Genomic DNA, 23,412 nt, shown 5'->3' with positions numbered 1-23,412 from the left:
TCCCCCATTCATCACATGCAACACCCCCCAACTCTTTTCCCTGACAGTCCATCAATCCCCCCACAAAGCCACAGCTAGAACCAGTCCAAACTAGTTTGAGCCAGTTTGCACTGGCTCATACGGCTTTCAGCAGGTTTCCTCTAAGCACCCAGCTGCAAACCCTGCTGATGATTGGCTGGTGAGAGCAGCTGGAGACACACTGCAATGAAACACAGTGCAACTCACAGCTGAGTTACTGTGTACTGATATTAACTGGAGGCAGTGACTCATTGCCTGAGGCACATTTATTCATATGCAGAGCCCTGTAATGCAATCAAAATGCCTTATTCAAAACCAATGGTTATGAACCACTCTCATTAATATTTAAGTTTACAAAACAAAGATTAAATCTAGCAAAATTCATAACATTCATATGATAGTGTTAAACTAGAGCACATAATGGAAATTTTGGTTACTTATGAGCTGTTAAATTTCATAAACGTGATGTACATTGACAAAAATGGGTAGCTGGTGTTTACATTTCTTTATAAAAAATTTATTTGCTCTGAACACCAAGGAAAGGCTCCATGAAGTGTCTAAAAGCAAAGCTAACAGAGCAAACCGTTACTGTCAAGCTGAGAATAACAGTTTGACAACTCTAGTTAGACAACATGCTCTAGTACAAAAAAAAGTGCTTGTTGAGATTCTACAAGCAGCAAAGGGTGTCACAAAATTTTCTCAGTTTCTGTGATGAGTCACACTGTTTAACTCTTAGTTAGCTCCCCTGAACCTTAATAAAACATCTACAAGCCCAAAACAATCCTGGCAAGTGAAGGAACCTTCAATTACTGATCCAAGATAATAAAGAAAACAAACAAATAACAGCCTAAGTTTAGGGCCTCATTTATTTAAAAAAAAAAAAAATTTAATTAAAAATAGTCCAAAATGATGACTGTTTTAAGACATAAAATGACAAACATTTAATATTTCTGAAAAAAAAAAAATTCAACAAATTATCACTGAAATGAGGTGCTTAGCCTTCAGAAAAGGTTGATCATCCACTTTAGATCATCAAATTAAATATTACGAGTTGATATATCTTACTTTCCATATATAGGGATAGTCGCTTTTGCATCCCTTCTATCCACATTTGGGAAACACAGTTTAAAACCATGACTTTTGTGATTTCCTTCAATACAAAATGTTACAAGAAACCTAACATTGCAAAATCAAATTTTGGTACAAATTTATATCACTGCACTGAAACCTGTCCTAAATTGTAATACAACTTCTGCTCATTAAAATTCACTTTTTAATCTTATAGCCTGACAAAATATGCTGCAGTGTAATGAGCACTGATGTGATATGAGAATATTGATCTGATGGCATTTTTCAATAACAGTGAAGAGATGGCTTAGTGAAGTATCAAAGCCTTTGGGTTTACAAATATTCATCTGTGATCACTGATATGGGTGAAATTCACAAAACTGAAAATAGCATCCCATGTTGCAGCTAACGCAGAGTTAATCTATTATTAACTAGTGCCCGACCGATATGGATTTTTGGGGGCCGATGCCGATATTAACTCGAAAAGAGCCGATTTATAAGCCGATATTTTGATTTTAAAAATAATCTGGATATTAGACCCATTTCCTATAATCTGCACTTACACAACATTCAATAGCAAAATATCTGCCTGTTCTATGTATGTGGGCTGTATAAACCATTTTCCAGAATGGACTATGTTAAAAAAAAGCCTTAGATTACAGTCTCAATGACTAAACAATTGCACATCAAAAGTATATATTTTTTAATGATCAAAAAACAGTCTGGTTTTAAACATTTAACACTTTTACTTTCTTCCAGTTGAAGCTGGTTTTAACAGTCTGTGTGTGTACTGTAAATATTAAATAAATTATAATACTAAAGTTAAAGTATTTGCAGAAGTAGTCCCACACTTTGCTGCTACAGCATTCACCGTTTCAGCCATCTGTAGGCAGAAAGAGAGACAGAGAAAGAATAATCATGTGTATTAATAATATCACAATGTATCATTACTCATGTCATCATTAGAATTATAATAATAATAAACTGGGATCTCCTACATAGGCAAAAATGAGAAATATATATATTTTTTTTTTTGTCAAGCAATAGGTATTACCTACTTATATTTAACAATATTATTTCAACATTTTCCTGTTATGTCTGTAAAGCTGCTTTGAAACAATATGTAAAAAAAAAAGCGCTTGTTCAGCTCACATTTATTTACATGTCCCCTCTGGTTTAATCATTTCTGACGCACCTACTGTAGTTACTGTAACTACTCTATATTTGCTCTCACAGAACATCGTCTTGCCTACTATTACCGGAAGATTACGGAATCAATTCGAAGTTGAATGGTTAACGTTAGTGTCATGAACACACCGCTGTCAATTTTGAGAAGAACCACCTTCAAACAAGTTAATAGCAAGCATTTAAGGGGCCTGCTAAAAAGGAAGCTATTAGCGTTAGAGTAACGTAACCAGCCTGAATTCACCAAATTGTTCTCTGGACCTGAGGGTAGTCTCTTTTTCCTTGCTTCTCTCTTAATTCTCATCAGCAGGACTAGCGCTATCGCTCGCTTCTTACAACGGGACAGATACATGTTTGCTTCTGACCGAAAGGAGGAGGAACAGACTATGAAAGAGCTCCCGCTAAACGTTTTTAAAACTCCGCCTATGCCATAGCGCAGCGCAAATCGCGTTGTATCTGAAAGGCAACGCTGAACCCAGCGGCAAGCGCCGTGCATACCGCGTCCTGTGTGAAAGGCCCAATTACGCGGTCATTATGTGGGAAACACACCGCAATAGAATAAGAATAAGTTAAACGCTAACGTTATAGTTTGACCTCCTATTAACGTTCGCGCTCTTCCACTGATAAACATGGTATTAGCTTTGTGGCTAATCTAATACAGCAATGCATTAGCTGCTGTAAGTGATGTTACAGAATATTTAGAAGTGATAATGATAGGACCGTTAGCTAGAACTACCACACAGTTTTTATATACAGGGTATGAACTAAATCTACAATCATTTCACATGACGAACGACAGACTCACCGTCTGGCTTGTTACATCTCCGTGGCTTGGCTGACCGCTTTCTTCTGTAGTGGACTTCTGGCGCTGTTGTTAACTCTGGAGCTGCAGAGCTCCCTCTGGTGGGCACACTATGCAACACTCATAACATGAGTGAAGCATGAGACTCTGTTTCTCATGTTTCATCGGCCGTTATAAATGCCGATGCCGATTTAAATGCAATTAGCTTATATCGGCCGATAATATCCGCCGGCCGATATATCGGTCGGGCTCTATTATTAACTACAGTGAATGGTGCTAACTTATTACAAGAAATGCATGCATAATGAATAATACATTGCACTCAGGAGTCAACAGCAAAGCATGAGCATTGACCAAAAATCAGACTGATCATCTCATATCTCAACTGAACCAATAATGACACAATACACTGATAACACTCCAACAAACCATGCTAAAACGAATCCTTGCATCACAAATCAATCACCACAGCATTGCTTCTATCCTGATTTAAAAGCAAAAAATGCAGAATTTGGGATGAGACAGTGCGCATAGTCAAAGAAAACCATGGTGCATGAATGAAAAGATGATCTGAGGTCATAGGCCGTGACCCCTGCCCTATCAAATCCTCTTGACTGGTTATCCTAGTTACCTTGTGTGTTAAACCGAATTAGTTCACTGGTTGCCCCGATGGCACTAACATCAGGAACATAGGCCTGATCAACTAGAACAGCAACTGTTTGAGCTTGTCTACTGAGAAAAGTTAAAATATGCTTACTGCATAATTTTTTTAAAAAAGCCCATCGCTCAGCTGTCACAACATTTGACCTACCGTGAATGAGGATACAATAACCATACATTCAATATAAATCAACTCTAGACAAGGCTAAGTTAATAAGAGAATCTATCATTAGAATGTAATTGTTAGTTAGTGCAGGGTTTTCAAACTTGGGGCAGCAAGGGAGTGTTTTTGGCTCTGTGAAAATGTAAAAAAGGCATTCAGCAGATCAGAGTTATGGGCAATTGTATGGTTTAATTTTGCGATATAACAATTAGTGCTGGGCGGTAAACCGGTTCATAACGAAAACCGGTGTATATTTTCGTTACGATGTTAATTTGGAATATACCGCCATACCGGTGTATTTAATAACTCAGCGTTCGGAACGAACGTTATGCTGCACCGCGGCCGCGGGACACTGTTTCAGACGGACCCTTTACAATGTTGCACTTCTAAGCAGCGACTGCGAGACGTGAGGTGCGTTCCATTCGACAGGGTCCCTACGCAGTGTTCACTGCTCCCTACTCCCTGAGCACGGTATATCAGTTGAAGTGGACTTCACTGACAATAACCGCTCATTTGGAACGCCCTGCAAACGTCATCAAAGAAAGTCAACGATGGGGTCGCGCAGATTATGATATAACAAATATATAGGACTACATTCATATTTAAATTTTTATTTACAATCAGATTTAAAATATGTACACTATACAATAAAAAAGAGAAAAAACATTGAGTACTATATAATGAAAAACGTATGTTTATTATACACTTTAATTGACTATTGCTGCTATTACTCGACTATTAACAGAATTGAAGCCCTGCTGTAACTGTCTTGCAAATATGAAAATAAACTTTTATTTGGTTAACTGTGTATATATGTGTTTTTAATAAATGGTCATATAATTGCATAGCGGTCTCGTGCGCCATCTTCCTGCACACAGCCGTATAGTAAACACTGAGGTAAATAAAGTAAAATAAAGAAAAATGGCAGAGCCTCATCTGCTTCTAGTCGCTTTTACATTATCATACCTTTTTACAATCCGTAATGAATATGAACGAAGACAGCGAAGACAGCCGTTCTGACTGGTGATGACGTACTGCGCGCAATGATAGTTGGGGGATAATCGCTCTCCACTTCCTGTGAAGTGATGTATCGATGTTCCCTTATTCCCTGTGCCGTGCGCAGTGCCCTTCGAACTGAACATGTTCGCTACCTTCGGATTGGAATCTCACTTAAGATGGCGGAATACCCTGTGAAGTCCACTTCGCAGTACACTAACGGTCAAATGGAACACACCTGTGGTGAGGGTAAACACAGTAGTGCTCTGGTGTTACGTTATAACCAGAATCAGAATCAGAATCAGAATGAGCTTTATTGCCAGGTATGTTCACACATACGAGGAATTTGTTTTCGTGACAGAGCTCCGCAGTGCAACATAACAGCGACAGAACAAAAAAACACAATAAGGAATAAAAAGTACAAATAGGTGGGTAAGGATTGACAATATACAAATTGACAATGTATGGCAGGTATATTAAAAAGAGCATTTATGTATGTACATGTATATTATGTGGAAAAATTGTAACTGTACGCTAAGTATGTGTGTTTGGATAAATAAGTGTATGTCTATATAAATATAAATATAAGTAGTATAGTGTGTTCCATGTATGTACATGTATATTATGTGCAAAAGATTTACGTGTACGCTAAGTATGTGTGTTGGATAAAAAGTGTAGTGTATATAAATATAAATAGTGTAGTGTGTCCCACAGTTATTATCAGCTGTTCATAAGATGGATTGCCTGAGGGAAGAAACTGTTCCTGTGTCTGGTCGTTCTGGTGCTCAGTGCTCTGTAGCGTCGACCAGATGGCAACAGTTCAAAGAGGGAGTGTGCTGGATGTGAGGGGTCCAGAGTGATTTTAACAGCCCTTTTTCTCACTCTGGATAAGTACAGTTCTTGAATAGATGGGAGGGTTGTACCGATAATTCGCTCAGCAGTCCGGACTACCCTCTGTAGTCTTCTGAGGTCCGATTTAGAAGCTGAGCTGAACCAGACAGTTACTGAAGTGCAGAGGATGGATTCGATGATGGTGGAGTAGAACTGTTTCAGCAGATCCTGTGGCAGGTTAAACTTCCTCAGCTGGCGAAGGAAGTACAACCTCTGCTGGGCCTTTTTCACAATGGAGTCAATGCGAATGTCCCACTTCAGGTCCTGAGAGATAGTGGTGCCCAGGAACCTGAATGACTCCACTGCAGTCACAGTGCTGTTCATGATGGTGAGTGGGGGGAGTGCAGGGGGGTTTCTCCTGAAGTCCACGATCATCTCCACTGTTTTGAGCGTGTTAAGCTCCAGGTTGTTGAGACTGCACCAGACAGCCAGCTCTTTAACCTCCTGTCTGTAAGCAGACTCGTCACCGTCCTGAATGAGGCCGATGAGTGTGGTGTCATCTGCAAACTTCATGAGCTTGACAGAGGGGTCCTTAGATGTGCAGTCATTAGTGTACAGGGAGAAGAGCAGTGGGGAGAGAACACAGCCCTGGGGAGCTCCGGTGCTGATTGTACGGGTGCTGGATGTGTATTTTCCCAGCCTCACTAGCTGCTGCCTGTCTGTCAGGAAGCTGTTGATCCACTGACAGACGGAGGTGGGCACGGAGAGCTGAGTTAGTTTGGGCAGGAGGAGGTTTGGGATGATCGTGTTGAAGGCAGAGCTGAAGTCCACAAACAGGATCCTCACATAGGTCCCCGGTCTGTCTAGGTGTTGCAGAACATAATGCAGTCCGATGTTTACTGCATCGTCCACAGACCTGTTTGCTCTGTAGGCAAACTGAAGAGGATCCAGCAAGGGTCCAGTGATGTCCTTCAGGTGGGCCAGCACCAGTTTTTCAAATGACTTCATGACTACAGACGTTAGAGCCACAGGCCTGTAGTCATTTAGTCCTGTAATTTTGGATTTCTTTGGGATGGGGATGATGGTGGAGCGTTTGAAGCATGAAGGGACTTCGCACAGCTCCAGCGATCTGTTGAAGATCTTTGTGAAGATGGGGGCCAGCTGGTCAGCACAGGATTTCAGACAGGCTGGTGTAACACAATCTGGGCCTGGTGCTTTTTTCCTTTTCTGCTTCCTGAAGACCTGGCGCACCGCATCCTCGCTGATCTGTATTGCAGGTGTGGGGGAGAGGGGGGATGCAGGAGGTGTGAATGGTGAGAGCGCTTGATTGGAGAGGTGTTCAGGGTGGGTTGCAGGAGTTGTGAGTGGTGTGAACAGTTGTTTGGAGAGGCATTCAGGGTTGGTTGCAGGAGTTGTGAATGGTGAGAGCGGTTGATTGGAGAGGTGATCAGGATGGGTTGCAGGAGCTGTTAATGGTGTGAACGGTTGTGTGGAGAGGCATTCAGGGTTGGTTGCAGGAGCTGTGAATGGTGTGAACGTTTGTTTGGAGAGGCATTCAGGGTTGGTTGCAGGAGTTGTTATTGGTGTGAACGGTTGTGTGGTGAGGTGTTCAGGGCAGGTGATGGGTGTTCTTTCAAACCTGCAGTAAAACTCGTTCAGATCGTCTGCCAGTCGTTGATTTTCCACAGTGCTGGGGGGTGGTGTCTTGTAATTGGTGATCTTCTTTAGGCTTTTCCACACTGATGCGGAGTCGTTCGAAGTGAACTGAGTCCTTATTTTTTCAGAATAATTCCTCTTTGCCACTTTGATCTCCTTTTCCAGTGTGTATTTAGCCTGTTTATACAAGACATTGTCCCCCTTCACGTAAGCATCTTCTTTGGCCTGACGGAGCTGTCTGAGTTTTGCAGTGAACCACGGTTTGTCATTGTTGTAATTTAGTTGAGTCTTGGTAGGAATACACATATCCTCACAGAAACTGATATATGATGTTACCGTCTCTGTGAGTTCGTCCAGATCGGTGGCAGCAGCTTCAAAAACACTCCAATCAGTGAGGTCAAAACAAGATTGTAAATCCTGCTCTGCTTCATTAGTCCATCTTTTTACAGTCCTTAATACAGGTTTAGCTGATTTTAGTTTCTGCCTGTAGGTCGGTATAAGATGAACCAGAAGGTGATCAGAATGTCCCAAAGCTGCTCGTGGAACAGAGTGAAATGCATCCTTTATTGTTGTGTAACAGTGATCCAGTATATTACTGTCTCTTGTGGGACAAGTAACATGCTGTCTGTATTTTGGCAGTTCACGGGAGAGATTGGCTTTATTAAAGTCCCCAAGAATGATTAAAACAGAGTCCGGGTGTTGTTGTTCTGTCTCTGTGATCTGCTCAGCGAGTTTCTGTAAAGCTGAGCTCACGTGCGCTTGAGGAGGGATGTAAACACTCACCAGAATGAACGAATGAAACTCCCGCGGCGAATAGAACGGCTTGCAGTTAATGAAGAGCGTTTCGAGATTTGAGCAGCACGTCTTCTTTAACACAGTTACATCTGTACACCACCGTTCATTGATGTAAAAGCATGTCCCGCCGCCGCGCGATTTCCCCGTTGATTCTGCGTCGCGATCCGCTCTAAACAGCTGAAAGTCCGGCAGATGGAGCGCGCTGTCCGGTATGGTGTCATTCAGCCAAGTTTCCGTGAAACACAGAGCAGCAGAGTGGGAGAAATCTTTATTTGTCCGAGAGAGCAGAAGCAGTTCGTCCGTTTTGTTGGGTAGAGAGCGGAGATTTGCCAGATGGATGCTAGGCAACGGCGTTCGAAATCCGCGTTTTCTGAGTCTCACGAGCGCTCCCGCTCGCTTTCCCCGTCTGCGCGTCCTCTTGAAGCGTGTGATCAGCGCAGCCGCTCCGCCGACAAGAATGTCCAGCAAAACATCAGAATAGTCGAAAACCGGTGAAATATCGGGAGATGTGTGTTGCCGAATATCCAGCAATTCGTCCCTGGTGAAACTGATTGCAGGAATATAACTAAAGACAGGACAAACTAACAAAAACACAAAAACAACTGCAGAGCACGTCACGGAGGCAGCCATCCTGTATCGGCGCCACTCAGATATAACGCCTGTTTCACACAGTCCGTCTGCTGTGCGTATTAACGGATTCCAGCCCCAAAAGGTTGCGGTCAGGGTGTTCAAGGAGCAGTGCTATGCAGCAGTGCAGCGATTGTTAACGTACTGAGTCTATTTTTGCTGTGCTGCAGGCGCTGAATTAAAGTGAAAGCGCATTGTTCGCGGGAAAATGAATATGGATTGACATGGAAACGCAGTCACATGGGTTTTTGGCTAGGTTTAAAACAAGAAAAAGAGCACTTTTAGATAAACAAGGAAAACAATATGTTAACTTTTATGGAAGCAGAAAAACAAAGTTCATTAAGACCCGTGGGATTGCTTGTGATAAAGATTTAAATGCAAAATGCATGAGACTGTTTCTGTCTGTGGTGTTTTAATTTTAAATATTTTAACAAGTAGGCTAATTATTGTTTAAATGTTTTGCCGCTTGCTTGACCAGCTTATTATACAAACCAAGAAATAAAATGCATGAATAATGCGTTGTTTATATTTATTGAGTTTAAACTAATGTCTATATGAAAGATTGTTCTGTGATAAAAGACTTACGATGCAGAAAAAAAAAAATATATATATATATTTTTTTTTTTTTTTTTTTTTTTACATGATATGAAATCAAAACAATGAACAAATGTTGTGTTTGTGGACTAAACCGACGCGGATCAGTAGTGGACTGCAAACACGTCCTGTGTGAAAGCACAATGAGTCCGGACTGCATATGCACTGCAGGCAGATTATGCATATATAATATCCATTTTATCCAAGTGCTGTCGGCCTAAAACACGAGCAATTTGCTCCAGCACCTTATCCGCAAGCACGTCTTGGAATATCAACCAGCAGAAAATGCATTGTACGCCTGATTATGCATTAAAAAAAAAACGTCATAAACCGGAAAACCGGTAGAATTTTGAAAAAAAACGGTATATAGATTTTTGGTCAAACCGCCAAGCACTATAAACAATCAAGCAAATCAAAAAATTAAGCAGTAGAGATTTGCTATGCATTACAGTATATTTTATTTCATATAAAGAGCTGTGCAATAATATAGTTTACATTTCAATATAACAAATTAAAATCGCTAGTGCTGTCAAACGATTAATCGCATCCAAAATAAAAGTTTTTATTTACATAATGTGTGTGTGTGTGTACTGTGCACATTTATTATGTATATGTTAGGGCTGGACGATTAATCGAAAAGTAAATCAAAACCGAAATTCATAACCTCTAACCGACGTAATTTTCCCATGTCGGTTATTTCGGTTTTTTAATCCTGTTAACCCTTCCCCCTTAAAAGCATACTAGCGCGTGTGTAGCCACAAGACTCTGCCCCGTCCAGTCAGTGGCATAAAAGCAAAACACGGAGGTGAACGCCGGTTCAACACATAGTGACGGCACGTGAGCGGTGAGCCTTGCGTCTTCACTACACTTTGTCAGTTGTATTTGTTTTATGGTTTGGACGTTCAAGCGATCAGATGATCGGATGTGTATTATTATATCGAGCTACCATGTTCGCACAGCTGCATTGTGGCACGAACACTCATATAAACAGTGGATGTAAAGATCGCGCGCACAGAGGAACACAGAAACTAGTTGTCAGCGCTGTCCTGTGATTTATCACTAAAGTAGCTTAGAATCTCAAAACTTATTATAGCATGTTTGTGTGCAGCGCACAGAGCAGCGGTCGGCGGTCGCGCTGCAGGTTCCCGGTTTGTATCAACAGATGAGAAAGAAAACACACATGTGCAGTATTTTTGCTTAAAGAGACAAGAGCCTAATAAACGCGCTGCCTGTCATTAATGTTAATCAAAGAACAAAAGAAAAACATTTACTGATCTTGACTGAATATATTTAATAACTTTACTTGATTAATCTTTATTTTATTTATAAAAAGAAAAAACTATGCAGTGTTTTTAAACTTACAGTTTCTGTACCTGAAATTTTGTAGGTGTATTTATGATCTTGCTAATTGATTTGTTTGTTTGTCTTATTACTGACATCTAAATGTTTGATTTTTTTTTATCTTATTGGAATCGAAACTAGGAATCGATAAGAATCGGAATCGATAAAATTCAAACGATCCCAACCCTAGTAAGAAATGTTACGAACATAGATAAAATAACTGCTGATAGTCAATCATATTTACAGTACAAATTATTGTACTTGTCAGTCAACTATGAGGGCAAAAAAACAAAACAGGAACAAAATAATCGTTCATTAATCGTAATCGAGGTAAAACGTTCAATTAATCGAGGTTTTGATTTTAGGCCATAATCGTCCAGCCCTAGTATATGTAAATATACACACACGCATGTATATATTTAAGAAAAATCTGTTTTGTTTATATATAAATTATAAATATTTATACATAATATAATTTAAATTTAATTTATGCATTTAGCAGACGCTTTTATCCAAAGCAACTTACAGTGCATACAGGCAAACATTTTTTACCTAACCTGTGTTCCCTGGGAATCGAAGCCACAAACTTTGTTTTGTTAACAAAAACTTCTATTTTGGATGCAATTAATTGTGATTCATGTTTGACAGCACTAAAAATCGCATATTATGATACATACTGCTATATAAGTATATTTTATAAATGTGCTATCTATCTATCTATCTATCTATCTATCTATCTATATCTATATCTATATCTATAAATATCTATATCTATATCTATATCTATATATACATATATATATATACATATCTACTGGGAATGGAGAAAGTTGCATTCTATCACAAAAACAGAGACCACTGTGAAATACTTCAAACAGAGGCCAAATAAAATGGCCATTTGTTCCTTTTGAAAAACCGATATGGTGTACCACGGCAGCACAACTGCGATGCACGAGCACCTCTGAGGAAAACATCCTGGCGCTCTCCGGTGTTACGGTTTAACTGGTTACCGTGTGATATGGTGACCAACTTCCTGGTTCAGGTCTCTGCTGCAGATGTGATGGAACGACCGCAGCAGATTCGGCAATTCTAAAAGTACAAACTGATGTGATATTATTAAGTGTCTAATAAACGCAGACTTGCTCATTGCCTGATTCTGATATTCTTGTAAAGATTACAAGTTATTGGTATGATCACCCATAGCGGCCATTTCTCCTTTCCAAAGCGCTCGGGAAGTTGCGCCCCTGGGATGTCTGCCATTGCTAAGCAACCATGACGTGCTCTCTCCATGAAGACGTGGAAATTTCAGCAAAGGATAAATGGATTTGCAGCACTAAAAATCGCTTGCAGTAGCTCTGCTACTACATTTATTTCAAAATGGCAATCCATATACAGCTATGATCAGCAGTTCCTTCATCTTAGCTGAGCTTTCAACGTTGTTACGGGAAAGGATGAAACTGATTGGTTAGTTCTTGTCACATGACCCGCGGTGCGCTTGCGGCATTCTGAAAAGTTGAGATGTTTCTAACTCGATGCGGTGCAGACGCACCTGTTTTCACGTGTGCGTCGCGACCGCGTCGCTTCCATTATGAGCGTGCATACCTTGGAAATAACAAACTTGAGCGCACAAAAGACGCAATATGTGAACGACCCCTTAAAAGACAGCACGCTGCGAGACAACAGTCACAGACCACCGAGCTACCCAGAATCAGCTCCAGATCTCTGGAAACCATGCTAAACCATAGCAGAACCCTGACTACATTTTATGGTTTGTGATGCTAAATTTCATGACGTCTCAGACAACTGTAAATTTGTGGCTACTGTGGTTTAATTATAAGCGCTATATTAAACTAATATTTACCATAGTAAAATAATTTTCTTTGCCTCTTTATTTTTGTATACTGTAAAAACTTCAACCACATTGGTTGAAATTGAATAAAGGTTGAAATATTATATTAGAAGTTGTACTTATATTTTTTTGTAAAGTTATCCAAAGGATTCATTAATCAAAAAAGAACAATAGATTAATTATTTATTGTAATAAAAATAATTGTTAGAGTAATCGACTAATCGAAAAAATAATCGTTAGATTACTTGACAGAAAAAAGAATCGTTGGTCGCAGCTCTAATATATATATATATATATATTTATATATATAAACTGAATTTTTTGCAACAATATATTTTGTGACATAAACAGTAGTATAAATTGCAAAACAAATTAATGTAAATACAAAGAAAGAAAGAAAATGGTACTGTGGTGAGCAGGGGTGGGGGCCTAAATACTGCCAAGTAATAAAAACTAAAATACTTCCAAATAATATTTTAAATATACTTATCCTAATAATTTTCCATAGTATAAATTAGACCTTTATGCATAAAAATGTATGTGTACCTTTAAGATTTTAGGATAAGGGTAGGCTACTTTGCACATATTTGGAAGTCCAAGGCACAGATTGAAAACCCAGGGGTTACAGCATCTATACATGACCAAAGGGAATATGCTGCTGGTATTCATCTAACCTCACATTACTTGCTAAGCCGTAAGTTACTTAACTAGTAAGTTCTGACAGCAACCTGTATACTAGAATACTACAATCAGTAGGTATAACCATACATGCATGGGTTAAACACTAAGCCCCAGCTGGCGATCTCACATATACGAGGCTGACTGCACATGCCAATATGTGTAAACACTTGAGCAATGGATCGTTTATGGATTGTCGGGGACAGAACTGATAAATCTCACTTCCCTTTTCCCAACTTACCAACACGAGTGTCCTGTCCGTGGGGCCCTTGCACCGGGACGGTGATCTTTCGCCTCGGCTGCGGGATGCACTTGAGGCAGAAGGAGTGCAGGCAGGGCAGGAGTTTGGGTTCACAGTCGCGGTTCTGGAGACTCTGTTTACACACAGCGCACGTATCCAATAGGTTTATCGGGGTGGCAGGGGTTGAAGAGGAGGAGGTTGAGGATGCTGGTGGAGGAGGCGACATTTCGTTAACGAAAGCGGGTGATGCGCCAGCAGCGGTGCTGTCCGCTGAGGAGGAGGAGGACGATGGCGGCGGCGGCGGCGGCGGCTCGGTCCTCTCGGCATTTGGGGTTCCGTCTGTAGCTCCGCCGCCGCTGCAGCTGCTGCTTGATGTCGTCAGCGCTTGGGGAACGGTCTCTTGAGACTTGAGCTCGTCTGTTCCTTCCTTCGGGACCGAGTCGATTAAAATGACGGCTTCTGGGTCCTTTGAGCTGCCGTCTCCGTTATCATCTGTTCTCGAAGCCTCTACCTCCATATCCGCGGAGCGCTCCGTACAATCTTGGCTTTTGTTGTCCGCCATCTTTGCTCCTCTTTGAACCGCCTGACGTTCGACGCGCTCAGAAAATCCGATGGGTTTGACGTCATGCCGTCGCTCTAATGTACGTCACAGAGAATAAACTAGACTACAGATAAAAATAAAAATACTTGTAGGGTACAATATTACTTGTGTTTTTCTAAATTATATACATTGCAAAATATAAAATGAGAAAAAAATATAACATTGGAATTGCAATTAAAAAAATTTTATTCTTCAAATAGAAAAAAGTTTGTATAAACTTCAATATAGTTGATTTAATTTTCAATTTAAAATTTTAATAAGAAACTAACACTTGCTTCTCTAATCTTTTTGTATTCTATCTATAAGTTTTTTTATTTAACAAAAGCAAAAAAGGCCTCTAACACTAGATTGCTCTATTATTTTCCTATTCTATCTTCTTATTTTTTATTTTTCGTTTTCTCTTTATTTATAATATTATATTTTTTTAAAAACTTGCTACGTACTGCATTAAGCTAATTGAGATTTGTTATAGCATATCATTGCTCTTTTGTTGATTTTGATTGCTTCCATTGTTCTCATTTGTAAGTCGCTTTTTTGCTAAATGACTAAATGTAAATTTAAAAAGTGTCAAGGACAATATCTCCTATTTTGATGACTCGATTAAATAGAAAGGTTTTTTTTTTTTTTTTTTTTTGATCCTGGGGGAAATCATGGTTACCAAGTCTTTAAATATAATATATCAAAGCCATAATTTCTTACATGAAAGGTCTGCAAACGATCCAACTTTTGTCAACCAAAAACTTCACACAAACACATTATAAGAAATGCCACACTAACCTTCATCCTTCTTGATAACTCCTGCTGATGTTTCTCTTTCACTGCTCTTTTTTGAAAGTAAGCTTTTGTGGGCGACCAATGCATCTTTGACTGTTTTTGTGCATGTTAAAGCTGCACTCATCAGTACGTTTTACACATAAATAATTTAATAGTAATTTTGAGAAATGTTTACTGGATGATTCACATGATATGTAATCTATCAGTAAACAAATAAACACTCTTCTATTTTACCTGGAGCTGCTCGCCTTGTGGGGGTAGAAATGTTCACATCATGTGACTTTCCCATTCAACAATTTGATCTCACAATGATGTTACCATGAGTTCACATGATTCTCATGGTGTGGTCACAATGAGTGGGTCACAATGAGCTAACAGTATAACCACACAGCGCACTCACTGTGTGCTCATACTGTGGTCACAATGTGAGGTCACTGCACACTCACTGTGCGCTCATACTGTGGTCACAATGTGAGGTCACTGCGCACTCACTGTGCACTCATACTGTGCTCACAATGTGAGGTCACTGCGCACTCACTGTGCACTCATACTGTGCTCACAATGTGAGGTGACTGCGCACTCACTGTGCACTCATACTGTGCTCACAATGTGAGGTCACTGCGCACTCACTGTGCGCTCATACTGTGGTCACAATGTGAAGTCACTGCGCACTCACTGTGCACTCATACTGTGGTCACAATGTGAGGTCACTGCGCACTCACTGTGCGCTCATACTTTAGTCAGTGTGAGGTCACTGCGCACTCACTGTGTGCTCATACTGTGGTCACAATGTGAGGTCACTGCACACTCACTGTGTGCTCATACTGTGGTCACAATGTGAGGTCACTGCACACTCACTGTGTGCTCATACTGTGGTCACAATGTGAGGTCACTGCGCACTCACTGTGCGCTCATACTGTGCTCACAATGTGAGGTCACTGCACACCCACTGTGCGCTCATACTGTGGTCAGTGTGATGTCACTGCACACTCACTGTGCGCTCATACTGTGTTCACAACATGTCACTGCACACTCACTGTGCGCTCATACTGTGGTCAGTGTGAGATCATTGCACACTCAGGGTGCGCTCATACTGTGTTCACAACGTGAGGTCACTGCGTACTCACTGTGTGCTTATATCAACATGGGATTGCATTAAATCCTGCAACACCTCAACAGACCTGGGAATTATGCAAGGATCCTATTTGTGGACTTCCGTTTGGCCTTTAATACCATCATGCCTGACCTTCTCTCTGACAAACTCACACAGCTCTTCGTGCCCCCCTCCATCTGTCAGTGGATCACCAGCTTCCTGACAGACAGACAGCAGCTAGTGAGAATGGGCAAACTCACATCCAGGACTATCACCATCAGCACTAGCAACCCCCAGGTATGTGTTCTCTCCCCACTGCTCTTATCTCTCTACACGAGTGACTGCACTTCAAAGGACCCCTCTGTCGAGCTCCAGAAAGTCAGCAGATGACACTACAGTCATCGGCCTCATTGAGGACGGAGACGAGTCTGCTTACATACCGGAGGTTGAGCAGCTGGCTGTCTGGTGCGGTCTTAACAACCTGGAGATGATCGTGGACTTCTCTGCACTCCCCCCACTCACCATCATGAACAGCATGCAGTGGAGTTATTCAGGTTCCTGGGCACCACCATCTCGTAGGACCTGAAGTGGGACACTCACATAGACACCATTGCAGAAAAAGGCCCAGCAGAGGTTGTACTTCCTTCGCCAGCTGAGGAAATTCAACCTTCCACAGGAGCTGCTGAAACAGTTCTACTCTGCCATCACTGAGTCTGTCCTGATTTCATCCATAACTGTCTGGTTTGGTTCAGCTACCAAATCAAACATCAAGAGACTACAACAGACAGTCAGGACTGCTGAGAGGATCATTGGTGCCCCTCTGCCCGGCCTCCAAGATCTTAGATCTCCAGAATAAGGAAAAGGGGTTTAAAAAAAAATCACCTTGGACCCCTCACACCCAGACCACTCTCTCTTTCAACTGTTGCCTTCTGGTCGGTGCTACAGAGCACTGACCAACAGAACAGCCAGGCAAAAAAACTATTTTTTCCCGCAGCAATTAATCTTACCCAAACAATTAATCTTACAACATCCATCACAGCTAACATAGTTATCTGACATACAGGTACTTCTCAATAAATTAGAATGTCTAGGAAAAGTTAATTTATTTCAGTAATTCAACTGAAATTGCATGGAGTGATCAGTTTGTGGCACTGCTGAGGTGGCATGGAAGCCCAGTTTTCTTTGACAGTGGCCTTCAGCTCATCTGCATTTTTTGGTCTCTCGTTTCTCATTTTCCTCTTGACAGTACCCTACAGATTTTCTCTGGGGTTCAGGTCTGGTGAGTTTGCTGGCAGTTAAGCACATCAACAGCATGGTCATTTAACCAACTTTTGGTGCTTTTGGCAGTGTGGGCAGGTGCCAAATACTGCTGGAAAATGAAATCTGCATCTTCAAAAAGCTGGTCAGCAGAAGAAAGCATGAAATGCTCCAAGATTTCTTGGTAAACGGGTGCAGTGACTTTGGTTTTTAAAAAACACAATGGACCAACACCAGCAGATGACATTGCACCCCAAATCATCACAGACTGTGGAAACTTAACACTGGAATTCAAACAACTTGGGCTATGAGCTTCTTCACCTTTCATCCAGACTCTCGGACCTTGGTTTCCAAATGAAATACAAAACTTGCTCTAATCTGAAAAAAGGACTTTGGATCACTGGGCAACAGTCCAGTTTTGCTCCTCTTTAGCCAAGGTAAGATGCCTCTGACATTGTCTGTGGTACAGGAGTGGCTTAACAAGAGGAATACGACTAATGCAGCCAAATTCCTTGACACGTCTGTATGTGGTGGCTCTTGATGCCTTAACCCCAGCCTCAGTCCATTCCTTGTGAAGTTCACTCAAATTCTTGAATCAATTTTGCTTGACAATCCTCATAAGGTTGCAGTTCTCTCGGTTGGTTGTGCATCTTTTTCTTCCACACTTCTTTTTACACGTTCCACTCAACTTTGTGTTAATATGCTTGGATACAGCACTCTGTGAACAGCCAGCTTACTGGAAATTAATTTTTGTGACTTACACTCCTAGTGAAGGGGGTCAATGATTGTCTTCTGGACAACTGTCAGATCATCAGTCTTCCCCATGACTGTGTAGACTAGTGAACCAAACTGAGAGACCATTCTGAAGGCTCAGGAAACCTTTGCAGGTGTTTTGAGTTGATTGGCATATTCTAATTTGTTGAGATCTTGAATTGGTGGGTTTTTGTTAAATGTGAGCCAAAATCATCACAATTAAAACATCTAAAGACTTAGACTACTTCAGTCTGTGTGCATTGAAGAAGGTGGTTTTAATAGGATTTCAGCAAGTTGGCTTTTTCAAGCCAACTTAAGCAAGATGTTAAGACCCACAAACAGAACATGAATTGCATGTAACCAACTACTGTTGCATGTTAACATTTACAACACAAGCCTAAAACTTAAGTTACTTTTAAATAACTCAATACAAAAGATAAACCTAAATGCAGTAATTTCCCTTCCATACCACAGTCCAATACAGGTCACTAATGTCATTTTTACAGTTTGTTTATTTAGCATATCAACACTAAAGACATGAAACAAGAATATAAAGTGATCAAATCAAGACCAAAAGGGTTAGCATGTGATTTTCTAAGATAAATTTTGTTTTAATTTCCAGAACCATTGGTGGAGTCTTTGTTAACGGAGAAACCAAACACTGCAAGTCATTATTTCACCATTTTATTGTATATTTTGTAAAAAAAAAAAAAAAAATTACAAATAGAGTAGAACATGAAAATTAAAAACTAAATGTCCATCAGGTAATCATTCATAAAAAAAAACCCCACAAAATTATTAATGACAACACACCCACATTATCTACTTTCTGCACACAGTAAACGAATGTGAGTTACTGATTTTCAGAGTCGAAATAGACATCTTGTTTAATTTTGGTGCAAAATCATGAACTATAAACTGGCATACCCTCTATTAGCACTACAACACTATATTGCTCATTTGTGCTTTATGAAGACCATTTTCTCAGTTTGTCATGAAAACAGAACAAAACAAACATTTAAAAATTCCGTTTTCATTATTTAAAAGTCCTGTCTAATATTCTCTTTGTTCTCATCACCCTGTTGCTGTTTCGTCTGTGCCACTTCATTCTCCAGCTGAATGATGGCACGCTCAATCTCATAGTTCTTACTAACGAGAGACACCCAGCTGTGGAAACATAAGCAGAAACAATTTCATCAGAGCGGAGTAAATTAATTAAAATCAACCTTAAGACAAATTCTGAAAATCTGTTCCATATAGAAACAGAATGAAGTACTGACTTTGACTCAAGTTCTCGTAGTTTGGCTCCTCCAGCCATCTGATCGTTTTTGCGCTGCCAGTTCAGGTCCTGTATCTGCTTTCTTAAAACCACAACAGAAACACGTTAGGGGAATCCTGTTAATAGATAACCCTATAAATAGATATTACCCTGTTAATAGATAACTGCATTTTAATATTAATTTCAAAAGCCAATTAAATAGTTTGTGCACAACCACAATATACAACATCCATATGTAAAGTAATTTGCATTGACCTACATGTTACTTACCGAACCTTCTGCAGTTCCTTTTGTGCATTTTCAATCATTACGGCCAAGTTACTGTAATCACAGAGACAACAACCAGTTATGATCAACATAAAATCCACAAATAAATCTCACAACTGTTTTCATTTTCTATTTCTATTGTGTCAGTTATGAATTAAATAGCTTTTTAATCCAAGGTCATGAGCCCGCAAATAGTGTTCACTGTATTCAGACATTAACCCCTTCAAAAATAACCTAAAGATGAAGGTCCCATATTAAAGAAATAGTTCAACTCATACCCAGTTAAGCTCATGCAGATGAGCTTGTTTCTCAGTGTGAACAAATTTGGAGACATTTAGCATTACAACACTTGCTCAACAATGGAATGGACTATTTTGGCCAAAGCCAATGGTTAAATGATAAAATGCCTTAATGATGGATGATGTTAATGGATGTTAACGGATGGATGGGAGTCATATGGATTACTTGTGGATCATTGTGATGTTTTTATCAGCTGTTTGGACTCTCATTGTGACGGCACCCATTCACTGGAGAGGATCTACTGGTGAGCAGGTGATGTAATGCTCAATTTCCTCAAAACTGTTCTGATGAAGAAACAAACTCATCCACATCTTGAATGGCCTGAGGATGAGTGCATTTTAATTTCTGGATCAACTATTCCTTTAAATCAACACAGGGAGTCAAAGTTTCCTGCGAAAGATTAAAATCTTGAATAGTCTGTTCACTTACTCATTAGACACCTTCCAAGCATTAGTTCCATACTGGGCCATGAGCTCAAGGTTCTCAATGCGCACTGCCTGATGCTCCAGCTGGGCCATAGAGTTATTGACACAGTCCTGCCATGCTGTGATGTCATTCTTCTGCCCAGACGATGGAGCAGGAAGCTCATATCTAAGAAAAGCACAAGTAGGTGATATCTAACCGTAAACAACACTATTTTAGGTATAGCTGGATGCGCTCATTATCACGTTAATTAAAAACTAGCTTAGACCAACTAATGTAGGCCTTCCTGTAGCTCAAACAGAAGGGCATGTCTCTTTTAGTATCACTAGCAAAGCCAAGTTCATGTTCTTTTCCCAGGGAAAGCAAGAACTGATAAAAAATGTGCACCTTGAATGCAAAGTTGCTTTGGATAAATGGATGTGTAAATGTAAACGACACCATCTGTACAATGCCTGTAAGGTATCAACAATGAAGCTAGTTTAATTATTTAAATGTGTGCAATAGATCAGCTTCAATAAAGAGGAACTTTACCAAACTAACCAGATCTTACATTTTTGTATGAAGGAACAAACTACAAGCAAAGCACTGGGAATGAGCTGTACAATGAAACAATGGTGCAATCTAAAACTACTAGCATAGAGTAACTGATTTTAAGTAGAAAACAACTTTTTCTACTTAAATGCTTTTGATATATACAAATGTATAAGAAGTATAATATTTACAAGTTGCTTTTTTGCATTTTCATTATTAACAGTGGCATCTGATTGGTGGAGACCTCCATCCAACTTATTTTTGACATGTACAGAACAACTTGAATGTATTAAGCTTCTAGTTATTTTACCTATATAAACTCCACGCTTCAAATAATTTTAGCTGTACAAAATTGTCAGCTATGCTGCTTGACTCTGCAAACTGGTATTTATCATCATAATATTTTAATTCATTATTGTAATCAAACACTGGTTTGTAGTGCAAATATTTTACCATTTACTGCACTTTGACATTCAGCAGAAGTCTTGCATATTCACAGAAAACTACAGAGCCCCTCTGGTCCCACTTTGTCAAAAAAAATATATATAACTAACTGCCTCAAGATACTAATTCGTGGCCTCAAGATACTAACTCGTGGCCTCAAGATAAGTTAACTCGTGGCCTCAAGATAGTGAAGTGTCTGACACATGGACCCTTTGTTATACATTTAGTTAGATGGCAAATTACTGAGTTAAGATAAGTTAAGCAGGCTAATTCAACGTTAATGGCTATCAAGTCCGGTAAAATTTGTAACGTTAGTAACAGAGACTAAGATAGCAGTGACTTGATAGCCATTAACGTTGAATTAGCCTGCTTAACCTATGCTAATCGTTAATGCTTCCAGCTCGAACACCTATAGTCTTGCAGTTATCTTAACTCAGTAATTTGCCATCTAACTAAATGTTAACCATTCTAATTAAAACACTGTTACCTCTGTAAAGCCGTCACAATTATTCATATGATCATCTAACGCATTCTCATCCCGCAACTTTGCCGTCAACTGGGAAATACCGGAAAATACACATAAATACATACAGCCAGACTAAGGTACCGTGACCTAAGGCTACACGGACATGGTTTTCCAAAATGTGAAACACTTAAATAATTAATGAACCAGTCTGCACACTACTATAGGCTAACTTAAAATCAGAATCAGAAATACTTTGATCTTTATTGATATTGATAACCCGGGGGACAATTCTTGTGTCACAGTTGATGTGCACATCAAGACATTTAAAGGAATAGAAATAATAATAGAAGTTGGTAAATAAACAAGTAGCCTATATACATGTAAAAAGTATAAATATGTGCTATAAAATATGAAGAATTATAAAGGACTATGGATATGCAGCCTACAAGATTTACATTACTGTATTAACAGAATTGAATTGATTGTGATGAACAGCACTAGTAAATAAATAGAAGCAGAACTGCATCAAATTATATTACACTGAATATTAAAACAGATAATATTGCACAGAATGTGAAGTATTACATTGCACTACAGTACAGGGTCCAGTTTAATAACAAAGGGTCCATGTGTCAGACACTTCACTATCTTGAGGCCACGAGTTAACTTATATTGAGGCCACGAGTTAGTATCTTGAGGCCACGAGTTAGTTATATATATATATATTTTTTTTTGACAAAGTGGGACCAGAGGGGCTCCGTAGAAAACAGCTTTACAGCATTGCAAAATAAGCTGGATTGAATAATGCTAGTGTAATACTTTAACGGGAAATTGGTTAATAACATGGTATTTTAAAATGAAGTTGACGTGTTGGTAAATAAATTTGTTTTTTTGTGAAAGCAAATAATATTTTAATTACATATCTGTTAGAACTATTTATATTACTGCAGCTTTTTCAGCCTCTCAAAGAAGTCTTTAGATTTACTGGAATTTAATTTCCTACCTCCTATGTGTATATACACACACACATACATACATACATACATATATATATATATTTTTTTTTCTATTGTAGATCTTACCTCTTCATACTGAGCAGCTCCATGGGTTGACGAGCAGCCAGTCTCTCAAACTCATTCCTCATGATCTCTGTCTAATGAGAACAACATAACACTAAGAATATAGTGTGAACCAGAATATAGTAAAACAGAAGCAGAAAGGATCTTTTTCTTGTACCTCAAAAGTAGAGAAATCTGGTGTGGGCAGGTAGCTTAAATAGTTCTTGGTTGGTCTGTATCGCCTCGTCTCTTCTTCCACCAAAGCAGCTGCCTGAAAATTATTCAAACCAATACAACTATATAACTACAGAAAAACTGTAACACTATAGCATACTCAAAACAGAAACATACGATGAATAAACAACTGAACTATCTCTTTAAGAACCAGAAGTAGACGCAGCCATTAGAAGTCTGCATAGAGCCTGCAGGTCTTATATTTATTATTCATCGTCGTTTTAAGGAAACAGAACGTACAAAAAGTAATATTCCGTAAACTTACGGCTTCTCTGACCCCTGGAGCATCATAACCCTGGTCGAAATAAGGCAGAGCATCAACAAAAACATCACCAGCGACTGAAGCCGGTCCTGCCATCCTTTACAAAAGCACGCTTCCCGCTCTGCTTCTCTTACGACGGGATTGAATGACAAACGAACACCAGCGC

The 23,412-nt window shown here is 39.7% G+C and overlaps 2 protein-coding genes across 3 annotated transcripts in view; both read right to left on the bottom strand.

Moving 5' to 3' along the window:
• LOC132114855 (E3 ubiquitin-protein ligase TRIM33-like) overlaps positions 1-14,084 on the bottom strand; it is a 42,952-nt gene extending 28,868 nt beyond the window's left edge. For both annotated transcript variants that reach the window (XM_059523216.1, XM_059523217.1), the window contains exon 1: positions 13,505-14,084. In XM_059523216.1, the coding sequence (XP_059379199.1) occupies positions 13,505-14,066 (562 nt within the window). In that variant the 5' untranslated portion in view covers positions 14,067-14,084. The remainder of the gene's footprint in view (positions 1-13,504) is intronic.
• A 4,614-nt stretch (positions 14,085-18,698) lies between these two features.
• Positions 18,699-23,409, bottom strand: LOC132114854 (pre-mRNA-splicing factor SPF27). The gene is made up of 7 exons (XM_059523215.1): positions 23,250-23,409; positions 22,929-23,021; positions 22,775-22,845; positions 20,258-20,419; positions 19,532-19,582; positions 19,263-19,343; positions 18,699-19,149 (listed from the first exon to the last, which is right to left on the bottom strand). The coding sequence occupies exons 1-7, from the start codon at positions 23,340-23,342 to the stop codon at positions 19,023-19,025; spliced, it is 678 nt and encodes a 225-aa protein (XP_059379198.1). The 5' UTR covers positions 23,343-23,409; the 3' UTR covers positions 18,699-19,022.
• Between the last annotated feature and the right edge of the window lie 3 nt (positions 23,410-23,412).

Source organism: Carassius carassius, chromosome 34 (genome assembly GCF_963082965.1).
Source record: "Carassius carassius chromosome 34, fCarCar2.1, whole genome shotgun sequence".
Classification (NCBI taxonomy): Eukaryota; Metazoa; Chordata; class Actinopteri; order Cypriniformes; family Cyprinidae; genus Carassius; species Carassius carassius.
Note: the sequence above shows the minus strand (reverse complement) of the source record. Positions and strands in the feature narration are given on the sequence as shown.